Source organism: Phycodurus eques, chromosome 10, assembly GCF_024500275.1.
Source record: "Phycodurus eques isolate BA_2022a chromosome 10, UOR_Pequ_1.1, whole genome shotgun sequence".
In the NCBI taxonomy this organism is placed as follows: Eukaryota; Metazoa; Chordata; class Actinopteri; order Syngnathiformes; family Syngnathidae; genus Phycodurus; species Phycodurus eques.
This window is the reverse complement of record NC_084534.1, coordinates 28,814,529-28,833,025: the sequence shown is the minus strand read 5'-3', so window position 1 is coordinate 28,833,025 and position 18,497 is coordinate 28,814,529. Positions and strand designations below refer to the sequence as shown.

The 18,497-nt window shown below is 45.0% G+C and overlaps 1 protein-coding gene across 1 annotated transcript; it reads right to left on the bottom strand.

Moving 5' to 3' along the window:
• Positions 1–869: 869 nt before the first annotated feature.
• On the bottom strand, positions 870–18,161 carry pmepa1 (prostate transmembrane protein, androgen induced 1). Its single transcript, XM_061689065.1, has 4 exons — positions 17,909–18,161; positions 6,846–7,006; positions 5,714–6,030; positions 870–5,214 (listed from the first exon to the last, which is right to left on the bottom strand). The coding sequence occupies exons 1-4, from the start codon at positions 18,006–18,008 to the stop codon at positions 5,070–5,072; spliced, it is 723 nt and encodes a 240-aa protein (XP_061545049.1). The 5' UTR covers positions 18,009–18,161; the 3' UTR covers positions 870–5,069.
• Between the last annotated feature and the right edge of the window lie 336 nt (positions 18,162–18,497).

Here is an 18,497-nt window from a genome sequence, read left to right as displayed (position 1 = left end):
AATGCAGTTCTCATGAACTACACAAACCCAAGCATGACGTGGAGACAAAAATGGAAGCGACGACATCATTTGAAATGGGTTGTTGTTGTTGTTTGTTAGGATTTTTTGTATGTGCCAGTTTGAAAACAAAACAATTGGGTGAGAGGTAAGTGTAGTCGTTATAGCGATACGTGGTCCCGTGGAAAATAAAGTGAGTCTGTTTAGGACGAGGATGACTTGTCATGTGTTATTTTGTCATTTTTGTCTTGTTGAAGGCCATCACCATATTCAAAAATATGTCTTCAACGTCACACTTGAGAATCCTGCACTTGGAAGCAAAAAAACAAACAAACAATTGCAATGCAACGAACTCGAGTCCATCCAAATGAGACCACTTGTCTCCTGTTGCATTGTTGGGGACGCGCATTTTGTTTGCGTCCGAGCGCGCCACCTGCTGCACACGAGCCGCAATTACGCATTTGCACACGGCGACGAGCAAGCGCCTTTGACTGCACTTGACACGCTCACATTTTCTTCCAGCCTGATCACAATGTTCTGCATCAAATTAAGAACCGCAGATCTTTTCAAAATGTATGACGAGCACGCCTGACAATACTAAAGTTGTTTTATGTTGTAAAGCTCTTGTTTTGGCTCCAAATACCCACTCAAGAAAAGTTTTGATATTCAGTATGTATGAGTAAGAGCGTTTGATGAGTCTGGTCCTTCTTATGGCTGCAACACAACTCTAAACAGTTCCGAGAACTGGCCAAAATAATACAAAAATAAAACATCTCTATTTTGGATTCGGGACAGTAATAATACACATTTGCGTTTTTGGTCGCTCTCAGAACGTTCTTCACATTTCAGGTATTTTCAGGTCACGAGTCCAATTTGACACTTAATGCGAACACAAAAAAAGCTAATGTTTTGTACAAAAGGCATTTATTTTGACAACAGTACAAATTGAAATGATTCAAATCATCAAACAACAAGAAGAAGAGTTCAGGAGCGTTTTCTTCCAAATGCAAACATCCCGAGTGCGCTTTCAATGCAAACTTGAACATTGAACAAATCTTCAAATTGTGCCTTCGGAATGTTGGCGGGATTCGTGCTTTCTAACCGCCCAAAAAAAAAAAAACATTTTTTATTTTTTATTTTAAAAATGGACCAGATTGTGCTGGACTTCCCACGCGTGGCCCTCGCCGAGGAAGTTTCCGGAAGCTCCGAGGAAATTTGCCAGGAGATCGCGTGGCGCGCTGCGTTCCGCAAAACTGGGAAAACGGGACGTTCCGCGAAAAGTGCGAGGGAACCGACGGCGCTCAAAAGTTGACCTTCGAGACCACGTTTGAATCTTTTGATTGATAATTGACCTTCGCGGAACCTCCGATTTGCGACGCCCATTTCAACTGACAAACTTCCCGAAACAAAAAACCACAACAACAACAAACGCCATGAAAGCCATCGTCCCGCGAGATGTTTATTGTGTGGGCTTGGCTTGTTCTTTGGCTTTTTTTTTGGTTTGTTTGTGATTTGCCATTGCCCACCCCCGAAAAATGTCCAAAGACGTCTTCAGAAGGCGAAGAAGACTAGTTTGACTTGACATGACCGTTACGAACAATGATTTGTCATGTTATTTGTTGTCCACTTTTACGACGGTTAAATTGTTACAAATGCTACTTATCCCATAATAATAACGAGAAATGAATAAAAAAAACTTTGGGTCAGTCAGACATCTTCCATGTTAAATAGTTTTGTTTCATCTTTTAGTTTTAGTTGATTTTTTGGTTTAAAATCCTTTTTTATTGATAACAATTATTATTATTCATAATCTGACAGCAATTCTTGTTTTTGTTTGCGCTTGTATGTTTAAACGTGCGAAAATGCTCCTTTTGACATGCCCTGTACATTTACTAAAGGATTATGTAGCTGTCTGACAACCTTTAAAGAGTGAGTAGCTTTACTTTATTTTAGTTTGATTTGTTTTATTTTAGCATTGTTTGTGAGTGTGTGTGTTTTTTTTTTTTTTTTTTTTTTTTTTTTTTAAACTTTACAAGCATGCAAATGAGAAATGCAACATTTCGTACGGTCTGTTCTGTTAATCGGGGATTTTGTATCTTGAAAGGGTGAGCAATTTGACTTTATTTTCATTTCGAGTGATTCATTTGTTTTCTTTGTTGTGATTTTTGACACTTTTCCAACAATTAAAAATGTTCCAATCCAGCCTTTTGCATTGCCGATAAAGTGACTAAAGGACTAGCTTGTGCCTGTCAGAGTAGTTTTACTTCATTTGAGTTTGATTTGAGCGTGTTTTTAACTTTCCACGTGGGGCAACTGGGAACATCGGCCAATTTCAGCCAGGAACAGATTATTTCAATATTATTTTGGATGGGAGGATTTGCTTTGAAGTGCAAACAATTTCGTAGGACACATTGTGTTCCACTTTGGAGGTTCCACTGGATATTGCGAATTAAAATTGTGAATTTTTTTGGGAACGCTTTGAGTTCGAAGTTCCAAATTCCCAGCCGTCTTCGAACGCACAATCACTGCTCACAACGGAGACTTGACAAACTGACGACTATATTTCGTTTTTTATGTATTTATTCCCCCCAAATGTTGCAAGCGAGCTAAAGTAAATGGAACAAGATGAAAATGCAGAAGGCACACACGTGATTAGCGCGAGACGCTGTCAAAAAGTTTCACACTCGAGGAGATTGGGGGGGGGGGAGGACGGAATGATGTGAAAATGTGTGAATAAAACATTTAAAAACAACAACAATGCTAAGCTAAACTAGCATGAAAGAAGGCAAACTGCGGATGTATTGCAACGCTCTCGCTACAACAAAAGCATCATCATCATCATCATCATCCAATCATCTTTGAGGCTCTGAGGGAGGCGTGTCCCGGCACGATTGACAGCCCAAACTGGCCACTCACGCCTCAAACAAAACACATTGCCAGGGAGACCGCGGAAGGAGCTGTGTCATTGGACGCCGGAAGTAGGAAACAGGAAGCACTTGCTCAGACAGGAAGTGGAGAGGCTGAACACGTGTGTGCGTGTATGCTGAGTTTGTTTAGTCTGCTCAGTGTGTTCGGTTTATAGTCTAAACAGCAGCAACACGCGCACGCACGTACAAATGGCAGAGGGGCTTTGGTCTGAGTGGACACTCGTTCCCACATGACAAAGGTCAAAGGGTGGAGTCATAGGAAGATAGACAGACAAGAACGTACACACACACACACACACACACAGACGCACACCTCTTCAGTTATAATGTAATTGAAAAAGCGCTGCTTGTCCACATCTACTTGCGTGGGCCTCTCCGAGAGCCCCGCCCCCTCCACCTCCTCCACCAATCGTTAGCCAGCAAACAGTCGCCGCGGTCAGCTCCGCAGGATCCCCGATCAGAACCCGTCCGGTCTCGTCGTACCCGCTGCGACCCTCCCAGGCGCGACAAGCGCGCTGCGACCGAGCGCACTTTCCTGCGGAGGGCGCTGTTGCATAAAGACCGGACCCTAGGGGGCGCCGGATTTGTCGGGTCTGCGGCGCCTTTTGCGACGGCGTTGCAGACGGGTCGCCGCCGACACTCGTGTCACCTGTCAACACTTCCGTGTGTCTGTTCTGTGGCGACCAGTCACACGCCGACGCTTGAAGAGAGAACTGGAGGATTGGACGCTCACTGCTTTCCGATTGGACGCCAATGCTGACCGACTTGGATTGTTTTTCTTTTGTCTGATGCAGTAAAGTGCTGACACCAGAACAACACGTGTGCGCGTGCGTGTGCATGCATGTCAATGTGTGTGCGTGGTTCCCACATTTAATAGTATGCACGTGTCACCCACGTGGTCATGAAGACAAGAATGATTTGTCAACGTGTGTGTCAAAGTCCTGTCGATGTAAACCCGACCATACCACAGAGACAAGAAGAAGTGTGTGTGTGTGTGTGTGTGTGTGTGCGCGCGCGCGTGTCACATTGCTTGCTTCATTCATCCATTCATTCATCTTCCGTTCCGCTTATCCTCACGCGGGTCGCGGGCGCTCGCTTCATTGGTTACCCCGTAATGGCACAAAGACAAGATAAGTGTGAGGCGCCTCCATTGTGTAACCATTATGTAGCAAAGACAAGTATGAGAGTGCATGGGCTGACATTTCCACATTTGATTGACAAACTGGGCTATGGTGACCGCCTGCTTAGGGGGCGGGGCCAAACCTTTGGCCAATGGGAGGGAACGATAACGGGCCTCTCTGATTGGACATTTTGCACTATGAGCCAAAATACCGCGATTTGTGCGTCCAATGGACAGAGCTCCTTTTACCCTTCTGTACGACATCAAAAACATAGTGCAATTCTTTTCATATAAATAAAATCAAAACGTTTCCACTTGTTAGCAAGTACGCAGCAGACGGGATGTCTTTTTTTGTCTCTCTAAAACAAAAACAAAAGAAAACCACAAAAACCATCTTTTACTGATTAGAAATGATGTCGCTCATCGAGGATGTTTTGGCGTTTTCTTGTGCAAAGCTTCCGTAGAAAACGTCTTTCGCGAATCTCACCGGCGTAGACTCACTCCTCCGTCCAGTGGAGAACATTAAGGCAGAGCGCTTAGCACGTGCTAAGCTAGTCAAACGTCACAAGGGGGCAAACAAGAGAGGACTTTGTGTGCTAGTATCTCCCAGTGCTTTGATGGCACGGCACTAGTAACACCCGGCGATAGTATGGCCTGGCGCTGGTTGGGCCTGGCACGACTATGACCTGACTCTAGTGTAGCCCGGTGCTCTCGAATGTCTCAGTACTAGAAATACAAGTGCTACAATGACCCGGCACAAGTATTTCCCAGTACTAGTGTGTTGCGGCGCTAGCAGCCAGAACAGAGTTAAAGTCAAAAGGAATCAAAATGTAGACGCTTGAAGAAGACGAACAAACAAGTCAATATGTAACAATCCTTATACAGGAAGTAGAAAGCTGTGCAACAGGAAGTGATGCCCCCCGGTGGTGAGGCGTGACTCATCTCTTATTCCCAACCAATCAGAGCGCAGGCTGGTCGTCACGGGTTACTGACCGGTCGTACGGAGTCACGCCTTGCCGAGGGTTCTACGATTTCTCTTTCGCGTTCCTGGCGTTCCGGCTGTCCGGTTCCGGTGGCGGGTGCGAAGCCCCGGGGTGGTAGAGGTGTTCTATCGCCTCGCTGTAGGTAGGGGGCGCGCCTTCCCGTTTGTGCTGCCGGGTCGCTCGGAGGCTGTCGAGAAAATGGAGGGCGTCAATCTAGCAGAACCGAGCGGGACTCGGTCACTTTTGATCCAGAGAGCTATCCACACTAAACCTGCTCTTCACAAATGAAGCCCACACCTCATAACCCTAAAACCCAACCGTACTAAAACTAATTCAAAACCTGGACCCTAACCATTAATCCAAAAGTTTGGTTCTAAAACTAACCCTCAGAAACCTAAAACCTAACTGCACTAACACTAATTCAAACCCTGACCATAAACCTTAACCCTAATCCCCAACTCTGAATCTATAACCCCAACCCACCCCATGAAGCTACATATAACCGTAGTAACACTAAGTCCCCAAAATCTAATACCCCCAACCGTTAATGCTACCCCTAACGATTAAGCCTTACCCCCAAACGCAAACCGTTGGCCTTAACCCTGAGCCCTCTTGTAACCTGAAACCCTCAAACTCCGAACCGCCACCTCATCGACTTTTTCAGGAGGATGGCGGTCACTCGCTACCTGGCGTGCATGTAGGAAGTGGGCGGGTCAAGAGGGTGGGAGTCAAAGACGGTGCGGTTGGGCGGCGGCCGCACAGACTCCCGGTTCAACTCCATCTGCTGCTCGGGGTCTCGCAGCTGTAGGGCGCACGGCCCCTGGTAGGGCGGCGGCTCCTCGCCGTCCGACAGCGAGATGGTGGGCGGCAGGTCCGTGGTCAGGTCGTGGCGCAGGATCGGGAACGTGGGCTGGAAGCGGCCCGCGGGAGGGGGGCCCCCCTGCGGGAAACGCCGCGGAAGGTTCGACGCTCCTCGGGCCGAACCCCGGGGCTGGAACCCGTGCTGCGAGACAGAGGGAAGTCGGGTCATGTGACTGCGATGTCATAACAGGAAGCAGGAAGTCTCTGATACCCGATTCCCGACGCCGCTTGGTCCCTCCGAGCTCCACAGACCCGCTTCCTGATGGGTACGCAACGCAACGAAGTTGTCATTTTCCAAGAATATAAAGTGTAGCTGTGAGTATTATGCCTCTTTACATGTTTGAATATGTGACGCTTATAACTCGCATCATCGATTCGAGTTTTGTTAGCCATCTATGGCATTTTGCATTGTGTGTTAGCATTAAACTAGCAGACTTTCATCGTGGCAAGTTAGGAGGTTTGGTTGAATACGTTTTTCAGGGGTTTTTTTTCCCCCCCAACAAAATGTTGTACTTTTTTTAGATAAATGTTTTTAATCTTATGACAACAAAGTCAACAACAACAAAAAACAAAATATTTCAAGAAAAAAAAGTTTCGTTTTTTTGACTTTTTTTTTTTTTTTTTTGACCTTCCTTTCAAGGTTTTTTTTTTTTTTTTTTTTTAAATCTTATGACAATAAAGTTGAATTTTTCCTAAAAACAGTCAGGCTTTTTTCAAGCAAAATGTTTTCGAGATAAGTTTTAATCTTATGACAACAAAGTCACATTTTTCAAGAAAAAGTCATATTTCTTTTGAGATTTTCTTAAAACTTTTTTTTCCCCCCAAGCTAAAACGTGGTAATGTGATGACAATAAAGTTTCCATTAAAAAAATAAATAATCATTTGTACTGTATTTGTTATTCTGCTCTCTTCATGCAACTTTTCCAAGGTCAATGGGTTGAAAAGTTACAAACTAACCATGCAGGCGAGGTGTCGGCGTGGCCCCGGCAGGGGCGGGGCTTGACGGGAGAGCAGCGATCGCGCCGAAAGCCGGTAGTGGTTGAGCACGCACGTGATCACCACCACCATCACCAACATCACCACAATGATCACCACCATCTGAACCAACTCCAACTGGGCTACACACACAAAACAAACAAAACAAAAACACAATCAGCACAACACTCTGGTGATGTCACAATGTAGTCAAATAAAAGAAAAATGCTGTCAGCTTTTTTTCATTTCAGTAAAAGAGAGAGCAAGGAAAAAAAATGGCGATAAAGTAGAAGAAAATGGTTTAGCCAAAGAAGACTACTGGTAGCAAGAAAGAAGTTTTGTAAGTTGTCACTTGTTGCCAGGCAGAATTTGTAGGGCACAATCATTTGTGCCTCAAAGCAATCAGTGTGATTTTCAATTCAACATATTCAAATGAAAAATGTACAAGAATAACTTTAAGGGGGGATTCAATACTTTTATGAGGATGAAGTAGTATTTTCCAAGAAAAAACAATGAAGTTGTTTTTTTAGAAAATAAAGTGACTCTTATTTTTTTTTAAAAAAAAAAGGTTATATTTGTATATTCACATAACTTATGGGGAAGTGGCAATTTTAGGAGAATTAAGCAATTTTCTTTAGAAAAAAAAAAAGTCATTTTTCGATTGTTAAAAGCAATAGCGAGATGAGCCGAATAAGAACCACGCGGTGGTGAATTATGAATTTAACAACAAACAAATCAAATGGTGACTGTTTATTAAATCTCACAAGTGAATAACATCCTCACATTTATGTGGTCACTTGTTGCTAGGGAGAGTTCCCAGGGCACAATCATTTGTGCCCCAAGCATCAGCGAAGACATATGATAATTCGTATCAATTCAACACAATGAAATTCAAAGATATACAGTACATTAAAAAAAAACTATGAGGGGAAAAATGAAAAACAAGTTGTATTGTTATGAGGCTGAAGTTGTGTTTTTTCCTTAAAAAAAAAAAAAAGAATTTCATGGAAATAGTTGTATTATTATGATTTGTTTTATTTCTGAAGAACATTTGGGGTCCTTCAAAGATGAACTCATCCCACCAGGATGCTTTGGAAATTCTGCCCCCGAAGCCACTTTGACTCAGCAACATGAAATTTGGTAGACATGCCTATCATGAGTGGACGCACAAAAAAGTCTCAAGAAGCCATGTTCGAAGAAAACAACAACAACAACAACAACAAGAAGAAGAAAAACACAGGAAGTCAGCCATTCGGGTTTGAAGCAGACCTTTTAGCCTCATCTTTCTTGTGTTACTTTCCACCTCTGCAAACGATTTGCCTCTGTCAGGATGACGTGCGGCCAGGTTTAGTGTGTCAGACACGCGCGCGCGCGCCCGCACACCCCAGACCAGACAGACAGGGCGGGCTTTGTTTCGCAGCAGTCGAGTCTAAATGCTCCACCAGCCCTTAACGCATGCACACGCGGGGTTTTTCTCACACTTTTTTTTTAACAGGGAGCACTAAGAGGTCACAAACACACACATACACACAGATGTCTAGACGGTACACACAGTGCTATAAAAGTCCTGACCACACACACACACACACACACACACACGTATTATAACGACATTTACACATTGTAAAAACTTTGCGATATTTATCTTTAGCGTTCTTTCTTCCAGTTTTTCGATGATCATGTCTTTGGCGTGTTATGATATTATTGCTGGCAAACTACGGTGATATTATCGTCTAACTTTATTGACAGTGTATTTCTCCCTGAAACTAGCGAATTTTCTTGTTTCAATTCAACGTACGGACTACCACGTTATCATTTATCGTGATGATTGTAACCCATAAAACATCACAATAAGATTGGATTTCGTATGTTGTTTTAGTGATTCAATTGAAAGCTTGACATATTAAAGCTGCTTTTTTATGTCCGAAATTGCTGCATCGTGCTATTATTGTTAGCAAAATATGGCAACAATATCATATGGGAAGTAACTTTGCTCTTTACATTTCTGAATTATTTGATGTTTTTCAAGTTTTTTCTCCTCCACTTTGTCAATGCTGCATCATGATTTTATCATATGCCAAATATTGCAATAATATCTATCACACGCGACTATATCGTCATTCCATGACGGAAATATAGGAGAAACGTTTGTTTTCATATTAAAGGACTGAATTCCTTTGATGTTTTTGCATCAATGACACTGGAGTCTTGCGATATTTTCATTGGCAAAATATGGCAATAATATCGTATCACTGTTACCAAGTTATTTACGTATCTCTCTCAAATTATTACATGTCGTCGATGTTTTCATTCAATATATCGACGATCACGTCATTCCTGTATCTGTGTCTGTATCTCTGTATATGCAAGATATCGTAAAAATCATCTGTCCTACTTCTGTTTTTGTTTTTAGCTCTTCTTCGTGCAACGCGTCGGTTATCACGTCGCGGCCATATTGCGATATCGTCGTCGCGGGGGGGTGACAATTTTGGTCGCCGAAACGATATCGCAGCGCGACTTACCGCACAGCTGCGTCTGCACGCAGCCGCCGTGCTCGTGCGTCCCTGCCGAAGGATGCATCGTCGCTCGTCTTCCGTCCGATATTCCCGCAATCGAGATTTGGACTCAAAATGTTGGAAAATAAAACAAACAAAACAAAAAAGAGGCAAAGCGTTTGGAGCGAGCGTCCTTGCCGGCCGGCCGACACGCACTCGCTGTCGGCGCGCAACCTTTGTCGCCTCTTTTTCTTTCCGGCCGCATTCCCACACAAAACTCAAACAGCTGACCGTACCACCCCCCCCCCCCCCCCCCCCTTGACACCCCCCACTGTCCCCCCACTTTTTAGCTGCGAACAAAAGGGGGCACTGTTGGGGGGGGCTGTCTGGCAAAGACAGATGGGTTAAAGGGGGACAGGGGGTGGGGAGCGGGGGGCAAAGTGGCAAAGTGTATTGTATCACGATGAGCTCAACATTCAACTTGGGAAGAGGCGTCGGTCACGCTGCGTTCGTTGGAGCAGGAAATTCCACAACAAACAAAAAACATGCTCGTGATGAAGCAACCGTTTTGTTTGGTTTCTTAATTAGCTATTGGCAATATGTACAGAGAAATGAAATTGATATGTTGTCTTGAGAATCCTTTCCCCAGTCAGAGGTCTGACATTTCCCAGTTTTCTTGAACGAGTCACTTTTGTTTCAACATGCAAAAGGTGAGATACAGTGACGCCTCGTTTATCGCGGGGGAGTCTTTCCAAATCCTTCCGCGAAAGGTGACATTCTGCAGCCGAGAGAGATCAGAATCATCCATCCATCCATCCATCCCTCCATTTTCTGAGCCGCTTCTCCTCACGCGGGTCGCGGGCGTGCCGGAGCCCATCCCGGCGGTCGTCGGGCAGGAGGCGGGGTACGCCCCGAACGGGTTGCCAGCCCATCGCAGGGCACATACAAACAAACAACCAGTCGCACTCACATTCCCACCTACGGGCAATTTAGAGTTGTCAATGAACCTAGCACGCATGTTTTTGGGATGTGGGAGGAAAGCGGAGTGCCCGGAGAAAAGCCACGCAGGCGCGGGGAGAACACGCAAACTCCACACGGGCGGGGCCGGGACTTGAACCCCGGTCCTCAGAACTGTGAGGCTGACGCTCTAACCAGTGGGCCGCCGTGCCGCCGAGATCAGAAAAAGAACAAAAAAAACAAAACCAAAAACAAAACCTGACACATGAAACCAAAGACAATGAAATAATGTAGTTGTGCCTTGAAATATGAGTGATTTTTTTTTTAAGGAACGAGCTGTCATTTGGTGGATATGAGCGTTGTGCGGCGTCAGTGAACTCAACTCACTGTACAATGAGCAGCAGTTTGGGAACTAGTCCGAAATGGATCAAGCGGTAAGCTTCAAGCTGGCGAATGCCCTTCCGGTCGATGCTGACGCTAAAACTAAAAGGATGACACCTTGTGTATTTAAACCAGTCAAACAACTGTCTAAAGAAATCCTGCTAACGCTAATTAGCATCTATGTCGCAAAACCGAATGGTTCGGCAACACGTCGACAGACCGTGTAACAGTACTTCCCTTTGTCCGATGCGCAGAATGGCTAGCGTTAGTGCCGCACTGATGTGCTCGCAGAAGAATGGAGATGTTATGATGAATTCCACTTGAGTTCTAGGCGGGACATGCAGCGCTTCGATATGATTGGCTGAATGCTGACATATAATGCAAAATGTTATTGGCGGGCTAACGGAAATGAGCAAAGCTGCTAAAATAACGATCAAACTTTAAACACGGACGGAGCAGCAACGCATACAAACAGAATGTACAACAATCCTCTCTGCTTTGTGGGAACAACCACTTCTTCTACAACATGACTGCACTTTAGTCGGGGACCTACTCCGCCTCTTCGTCTTGCTATTAATGGCGCCGTAGCTCTTCAGTCCAGCTCAGTGCTGCCTGGCCCTTTGTGGCATAACGTGGTACTACACCGAAGGCGCACAACTCGAAATGTGGACGAAGCAGCACACTGTAAAACAATGTTTGAAAAAAAAAAAAACATCACTTTGATAAAAGGCAGACCGTGTGGAAGAAAAAGGGATGAATGTGACGGAGGAAAAGAGGACCAGACGCCCCTCCCGCCCCCGTCCGCCAGTCTCACCGTGACTCGGCAGTCTGGACGCTCACAAATAGCACAGACAGCTGAGTGTGTGTGTGTGTGTGTGCGTGCGTGGGTCACACAATTTGCTTGCCAATTTCCATGAGAAAGGCTAAAAAGAGGACACACACACACACACATTGACTTTATGCTGCATGGTCAAAGTGAAGCCAACAAGTGTGGGAACCTTTCTCCGTAAAACTCCCACGCATGTGTGTGCTTGCCTAAAACATTGTCTGCCCAGATACTCATCAATAAAGTGCACCGGGCCCCGCCACCCATTGTGACACTCGACAGATAATCACAGCCATTGGGATAGAAGAGATTTGTTTTGTCTTAAAAAAATCTGACGCAAGCAGGGATACGCAGCCAAGAAGTGTTTTGGGGATTGGTCCCCACCCAATAAAAAAAGAGAAGGAATCCATGCAAAGGTGAATCCACGGGTGCCGAACTGCAAATGTGCGGCGGTCTGACAAGTCACAAGTTTTACGAGCCGCCGTTCGGCCGATTTTGCGTTTACTTGGACTTAAGAGCAAAATCTCGAGATACGAGCGCCGTATGGTGGCAGCGAACTCAACTTGCTTCGCAACCAGCGGGAGTTCGGCAGACTGTGAACAAATCTTCCAAGATTCCTCAAGATTCCGCTTTGTGCCGCCCCCAGTTCAAGTTTGCTGTCAAACTAAACGTAAATCAAAGAGAATTACATTTCAAACAAACACACAACTCGATGCTAAGAAATCATGGGAAACAAAAGACATTTGGGTTAGTCCAGCAACACATGTCGACAGACAGGCATTTTTTCTTCATCTTCTGCGAAAAACGACGAATATTACAGTCCTTTATTGAGTCACAGTACCTGTGAAAGTCTTCTTTGTTTGTATCTGCATGAATGTATTATACAGCCCCCTGGTGGTTAAGTCACGCACACCAGAAGGAGGTGCAGTGAATGAATCATGATGCACAAACTGTTATTACGTGTTTAATTGACTGTATATAATGTAGTAACATAATACAATGTTATATAGTGTTATATTTTTCCTTATCAAAAACACTTTACAAAAATGTTTTTTGTGTTTTTGTTTTTTGTTTTGCCTGGAACGGGGTCATGACATTTGCATTCATTTCATTTCATTCTTGTCTTTACAATCTGCCTTCTTCTTTGTCCACGTGTTGGTCAAAAATGTTAATACAAAAAAAAAAAATAAACACCTATTTTCCATTTGACATTCACAAATTTTGGGGGGGGTGAAATCTGTCCTCTGTGATTGGCTGAAAAACTGACCTCTTTGCATTTTTCGGGGCACTCAAGATGCCACAAGGTGGCGCCAGAAGCCCGGGATAATAAGAAAGCAGTAATCGGTGTCGAGGCCGTACGTTACGGCTGAGAGACTACGATCGTTTTATGTTGGGAGGAGCTAAGTTTAGCCTGGGTTGATAACAGAGAGTCTGCGCATGTGCGCACACACGCTGCCGGAGATGAGTTTGAAATAATCTTCGTTTTGGGCTCATAGTTTGTGGTGTATTTACGATTGAAGCTGTGAATATGAGCAAATAGAAACCTTTTGCTGGGGTGTCAAATACATGCAACGAAGTTCCTAATATGTTGGTGAGCCTGTTTTTCATGGACATGACATGTTCAGGGGGCGTGGGACGTCTGAGACGTTGCTGCAGGTGGTGTACCTAATGTTCTGTCTAGGACGAGCGCGTGCGTGATGTGGAGATGATTCAGAAGTCACGTTTTTGCGTTATCGTGCGTGATAAGTGAGGAAGAAAGTGCACACAAATGTCTCTTGCATGTCTGTCAATGGCAAAAAACACACACACACACACGCAGGTGCACACACACTCGCACACTGTGTCTGAAACGTATGAAAATCAAAGCTCATTATGATCAGCTGCTTGTCTGCCTCTCACAGGCCGCGTGTGTGTGTGTGTGTGTGTGTGCCTTATTAAAATGCCAGCCAGAAGGAACCAGACTACACGCACGCACACACACACACACACACACACACACACACACACACACCCTCTCAGACTTGCCCTGTCTGACTTCACACCTTTCAGTTTTTTATGAATTGCATGTGTGTGTATGTGCATGACACAAACAAAACACCAGTGCCAATGAGGACAAACAAAACGAAAAGTTTAAATAACCATAGAACAGGAAAAGGAGGTTCGGTCAGTGAACTCAAGCCAACGTTATAAACTTCAGCGGTTCTAATTGTTTCTGCAAAGCGAACATATGCCCGTGAGCGTTGCTGTATGTTCTATTTGCATGCATCCGTCCATTTTCCGAAGCGCTTCTCCTCCCGCGGGTCGCGGGCGCGCTGGCGCCCAGCCCGGCCATCTTCGGGCGAGAGGCTGGGTACACCCTGAACTGGTCGCCAGCCTATCGCAAGTATTTGCATGCCATCCTGCCACATTTATGCTAAAGCGACTGCTGGAAGAACGACGCTAACTCCTTTTAGCCCACCTATAACGTTTGCCATTGTATTAGCATTAAGCTAACGACTACAAATAATGGCAGTGATGCTTTTTCCATCGTAAATTGAATAGACAGACAGATGAATGGATGGACGGACGGACGGATGGACGGAGAACTAGAGATAACAGTGAGCCACAATTTAATCTGTGTGTGCGTGTGTGTTGCTGTCACGCTTGAGTGAGCAGCAAACACTTCCTGTCTCGCTCCTGTTGTGCGTCCACCTGCAGACATTTTCCACAGCAAAACGACTTGGATCAGCGCAACCCGATTCTCACTGTGCATGCGCGTATGCGTGTGTCCGCGTGTGTGCGTGTTGAGAGTAGACAAAACAAATGTCCGCGCAAACCCAAACAAAAATGTCAGCAACAAAGACGTTGAGTTGACTCAGGAGGAAGAGAAAAACGGAGGAACCAGCAGACAGCAACGTTTGACTGAAACAATTCCAGTTATGCGCCGATAGTTTCACAATTCAAACTTATTCAAAGTCGCTTTTTTAAGGACTCCTCAGCGCCTGTTCGGGTCCCCTGTATTTGTTGACATTCAGTTGCAGTTCATTGTAAAACTGACACCTAAAACGAAAGAGAATTAAACAGTGTGTATTGTAACAATTCAACTAGATCGTTCCGTCCAGCCAAAGTCCGGTAGCTTAATGCTAACATGTCATGCCAAACGCCAGAGACGGGCTTCCAGAATTGTGCACGGATGTTCCGGTCAGGCGTGGGCGGGTGTCAGATTCTGATAACCGTGAGCAAAAAAAAAAAAAACGGTATTTTGACGGTATTACAATTACAGCAGTAAAATGTATTCATTCAAAATGTTTGGATCAATGACTTTTTTTTTTTTTTTCCCCATTGAATGCGCTCTGTCGGTGCATGAGTACATGTAAAAATGAGCTTTTCCGAGATAAACTCACGCTGTCGTAAAACAGCAACAGTACTTATTTGTCAGGAAATTAGAAAGAAGTAGAAGATTAGCGACGGCAGAGAGGAGACGTGTGATGATAATCACAGAACAGGAAGTGGAATTTTTGCCAGTAAGTAATTTTTGTCAATAACTGGGTGACGGTATTGCTTCACTGTCACATGTCCTCAAAAGGGCGAGTGGCTTGACTTCATTTTCATTTCATGATTCAGCAGTTAAGTTTTTCAGATGCCAGCGGTCTGACCACGGGACAGGTGAATTCACGGGGAATACACAATTTGGACAAAAGTATTTGGGCACGTACAGGAAGTGAAAAGCGAAGACAATTTGGGGAATTCGGACAAACGTTTTTGGGACACGTGTAGGTTCATTTCCTATATGTGTCCCAATACTTATATGGAAATGAGACAAAGGGTATTATTGGGACAAGCACAGGGCGTGAAAAGTGGAGAAAATGTTTTTTAATTGGAATAACTTTTCACAGTTACGTCCCCGCAATACCTTTTGACGTGTACTACGCCGAACATACGGAACGTGAACGCTCTAAAATCAAAAAGCTAACGTTCCCGCTTCGGATGACCAGACTAATTGCTGGACGAGCTTGGAGTCATTTTGAGAGCTAATTAACGAGAACGCGGACACATTGAGCTATTTATACCCACACGCAGTAATTAAAGAAAGACGCAGCATGCGTGTTCACGTATCCTGACTCCAGATTAATGACACAACAAAGGAGACCAGAGACGTCTGCAGGGCTCGGGCTAAACGCCGGCGTGTATGCAGATAATATGCACGGCCTGAAGCCCTCCAGACGCGCGCGGCGCCCACATTTGCATACGTGACGCGCTGCTTTTGTGGCGTCTGAGAGAGTCGCCAGCGTCTAGACGGAGAAACAAAAAAACAGCTGAGAGCTCCAGTGACAGGAGGAGGTGCTTTTTTTTTTTTTTTTAAAAAAAAAAAAAAAGAAAAAGGATGGAGATGGAGTCTTTTGCATGCCTGTGAGGATTTTTATTACATGTATATATTTCTTCCCATAGGGGTCACCTCATGAATTTCATCACACAGTGGAGATTAACGATCAGTTTCTTGCTTTGCTTCAGCCGTCGTTTAGTATACTGCAAGTGCTTCAAATTTGGCCAAAATGAGCCCAAAATGGTCACTTTAAACCAAAAAGCCAAACTTCTTGTGTATTTTTGGGCACGGCTTCTTGGGACTTTTTGTGGGTCTACTCATGATAGTCATGTCCACCAAATTTCGAGTTGCTCAGTCAAACTGGCGTCGGGGGCTTCGTTCTTTTGAATCTGGTCGGGCGCAACCGAGCCACAGCCTAATATGGCCGCTTCGAAGCAAAATGGCAGATTTTCTGTGTCTTTTGGGGAATTGTTTTGTGGGTCTACTCGTGATAGACAAGTCTACCAAATTGTATTTTGTTAGGAGTAACTTGTTTCACAGGGTGAATTTTTGAAATAATTACAACGCAATTTCAAGATGGCCTCTGGCAAAATGAGCCTTCAACCCAAAATGGCCGACTCCCTGCGACAGCTCCTTAAATCTTTTCCGCGGCTCTACTCGTTCATTGTAGGCAAGTGTAGCAAATGTCATCTTGCTAAGTCAAACTGACTTCAGGGGCTGAATGTTGAAAATATTCTCGTAGGGAATGTTTGCTGTTGAACGATCCCCGGAAATAACCACAAAGACCCCAAAATGTCCGACTTCTTGTGACTTTTTCGAGCATGGTTCCTAGAGACTTTTGTTCTCTCTTTTAACTTGCTTCTGGGGCTGATTTCTTTATTCATAATACAAATGATGGAGAAACAATGCAAGTTCAAGACGACCGCTCGCTGCCAAAATGAGCCCGGAGTGGTCACTTCAAACCAAAACGGCCGACTTCCTGTGACTTTCCGAGCGCGGCTTTTTCGTGGGTCTTCTCTCGATTGACACGTCCGCCAAATTTCATGTCGGTGAGTAGAACTGACTCCGGGGGCCGATTTTTCAACGCACGCACTCTCCCCAAGCGATGTCATCCAGCTGACAAACATCAAGACGTTCGTCTAGCTTGTGAGTCATGCTGATGTCACGTTGCTCGACGAGCAAGTCATCCGCTCGAAACAGGTGTGTGTGTGTGTGTGTGTGTGTGTGCGTGCGTGCGCGCGTGATTGTGTAGCCTGCAATTAGAAGCAGTGACTTCCAGACCAGGAGGATGTGAGGAAGACGGAGGAAGCAAGTCGAAAGGTGGAGGGACATAAAAGTGATGTGAAGGAAGACATAGTTAGCGACAGTGGGAAACAATGGCTAATAGACTGGGTGACATAGTGGGCAAGATCATAGTTGGCGACGTCGTGGACAATGTAATAGGAGACGTAGCTGGCAACAATGGAAGACGCGGGGAATGATATAACGGAAGACCTAGTGGGACACATAGATGGCAACATAATGGGAGAATTAGCGGGTGATAAAGTGGGCACATAGCGGGCAGTAGCGGAGGACACGGGGCGGCATATTGGGAAACAGTGGGCGACATTGGCAGCCAGTTGGCAACATAATGGGAGACAGTTGGGCAAAAGTCAAGAAAAAACTAAGGAATCTGGACAAAAGTATTGGGACACTTGCATAAATACTCACAATAAGTCAAAATCATCCTCATGTGGAGAAATATGATTCGCAAAGACAGTAGCGACATGTAGTGTGCTAGAGAACAGCATTCGGACTAACCATCATGATCGCGCACACACACTTCCCGGACACACGTCTGCTTAATGACGAAGCCACAAAAGTGACAAACTCTTACCGGAGCACCAAGCCCCGCCTTCCCCGCTTTTTTTTTTTTTTTTTTTTTTGGGACATTTCACTTTCAGACAACGTACACAAAGTCTCGCGAAAACAAGCAACATGTCAAAGTTGACATCAGCGAGCAACAAAAAGTAGAACTAAATCTACTTTTGCACACAGCGCACGATTAACAATCAGAATATCATCATCATGATCATGTACTCACTGACGTCCATGACGTGCACGGAGCTGAGGCGCGCGCAGTCACACGCGCACGAGACATTGGCAGCCGTTGCGTTCAGGACGCCCATGAAAAGTTGGAACATTTAAACTCTCATGATTTCTATCTATCTATCTATCTGTCTGTCTATCTATCTATCTGTCTATCTATCAGCCATTAAATTGTCTGTACGGACTCAGTACAGTCTCTTCCGTGTTTTCCGCCGTGTGAACGGCGATTCAACTAAAAGCAACGCAGACGTCTGGCAAGGGAGTCGAGAGAGAGAGAGAGAGAGAGAGAGAGAGAGAGAGAGAGAGAGACAGAGAGAGAGAGAGAGAGAGAGAGAGAGAGAGAGAGAGAGAGAGCGAGAGAGAGAGAGAGCTTACCCCGACACGTCGCGCATGCGCAACAGTGGCAATTTGATTTGACCAACCCCGTTAATTGGTCTTTTGTCACGTGACTACATGACGGACGATGTCGATTGGCTTCGTCATGCGGTGACGTCATCAGCGAAGCGCAAGCGTGTGGTGGCGTTCGCAGTGAGGGACGTTTTTTTTTGTTACACTTCAGATTGACAGATTGCTGAACTGTAGTG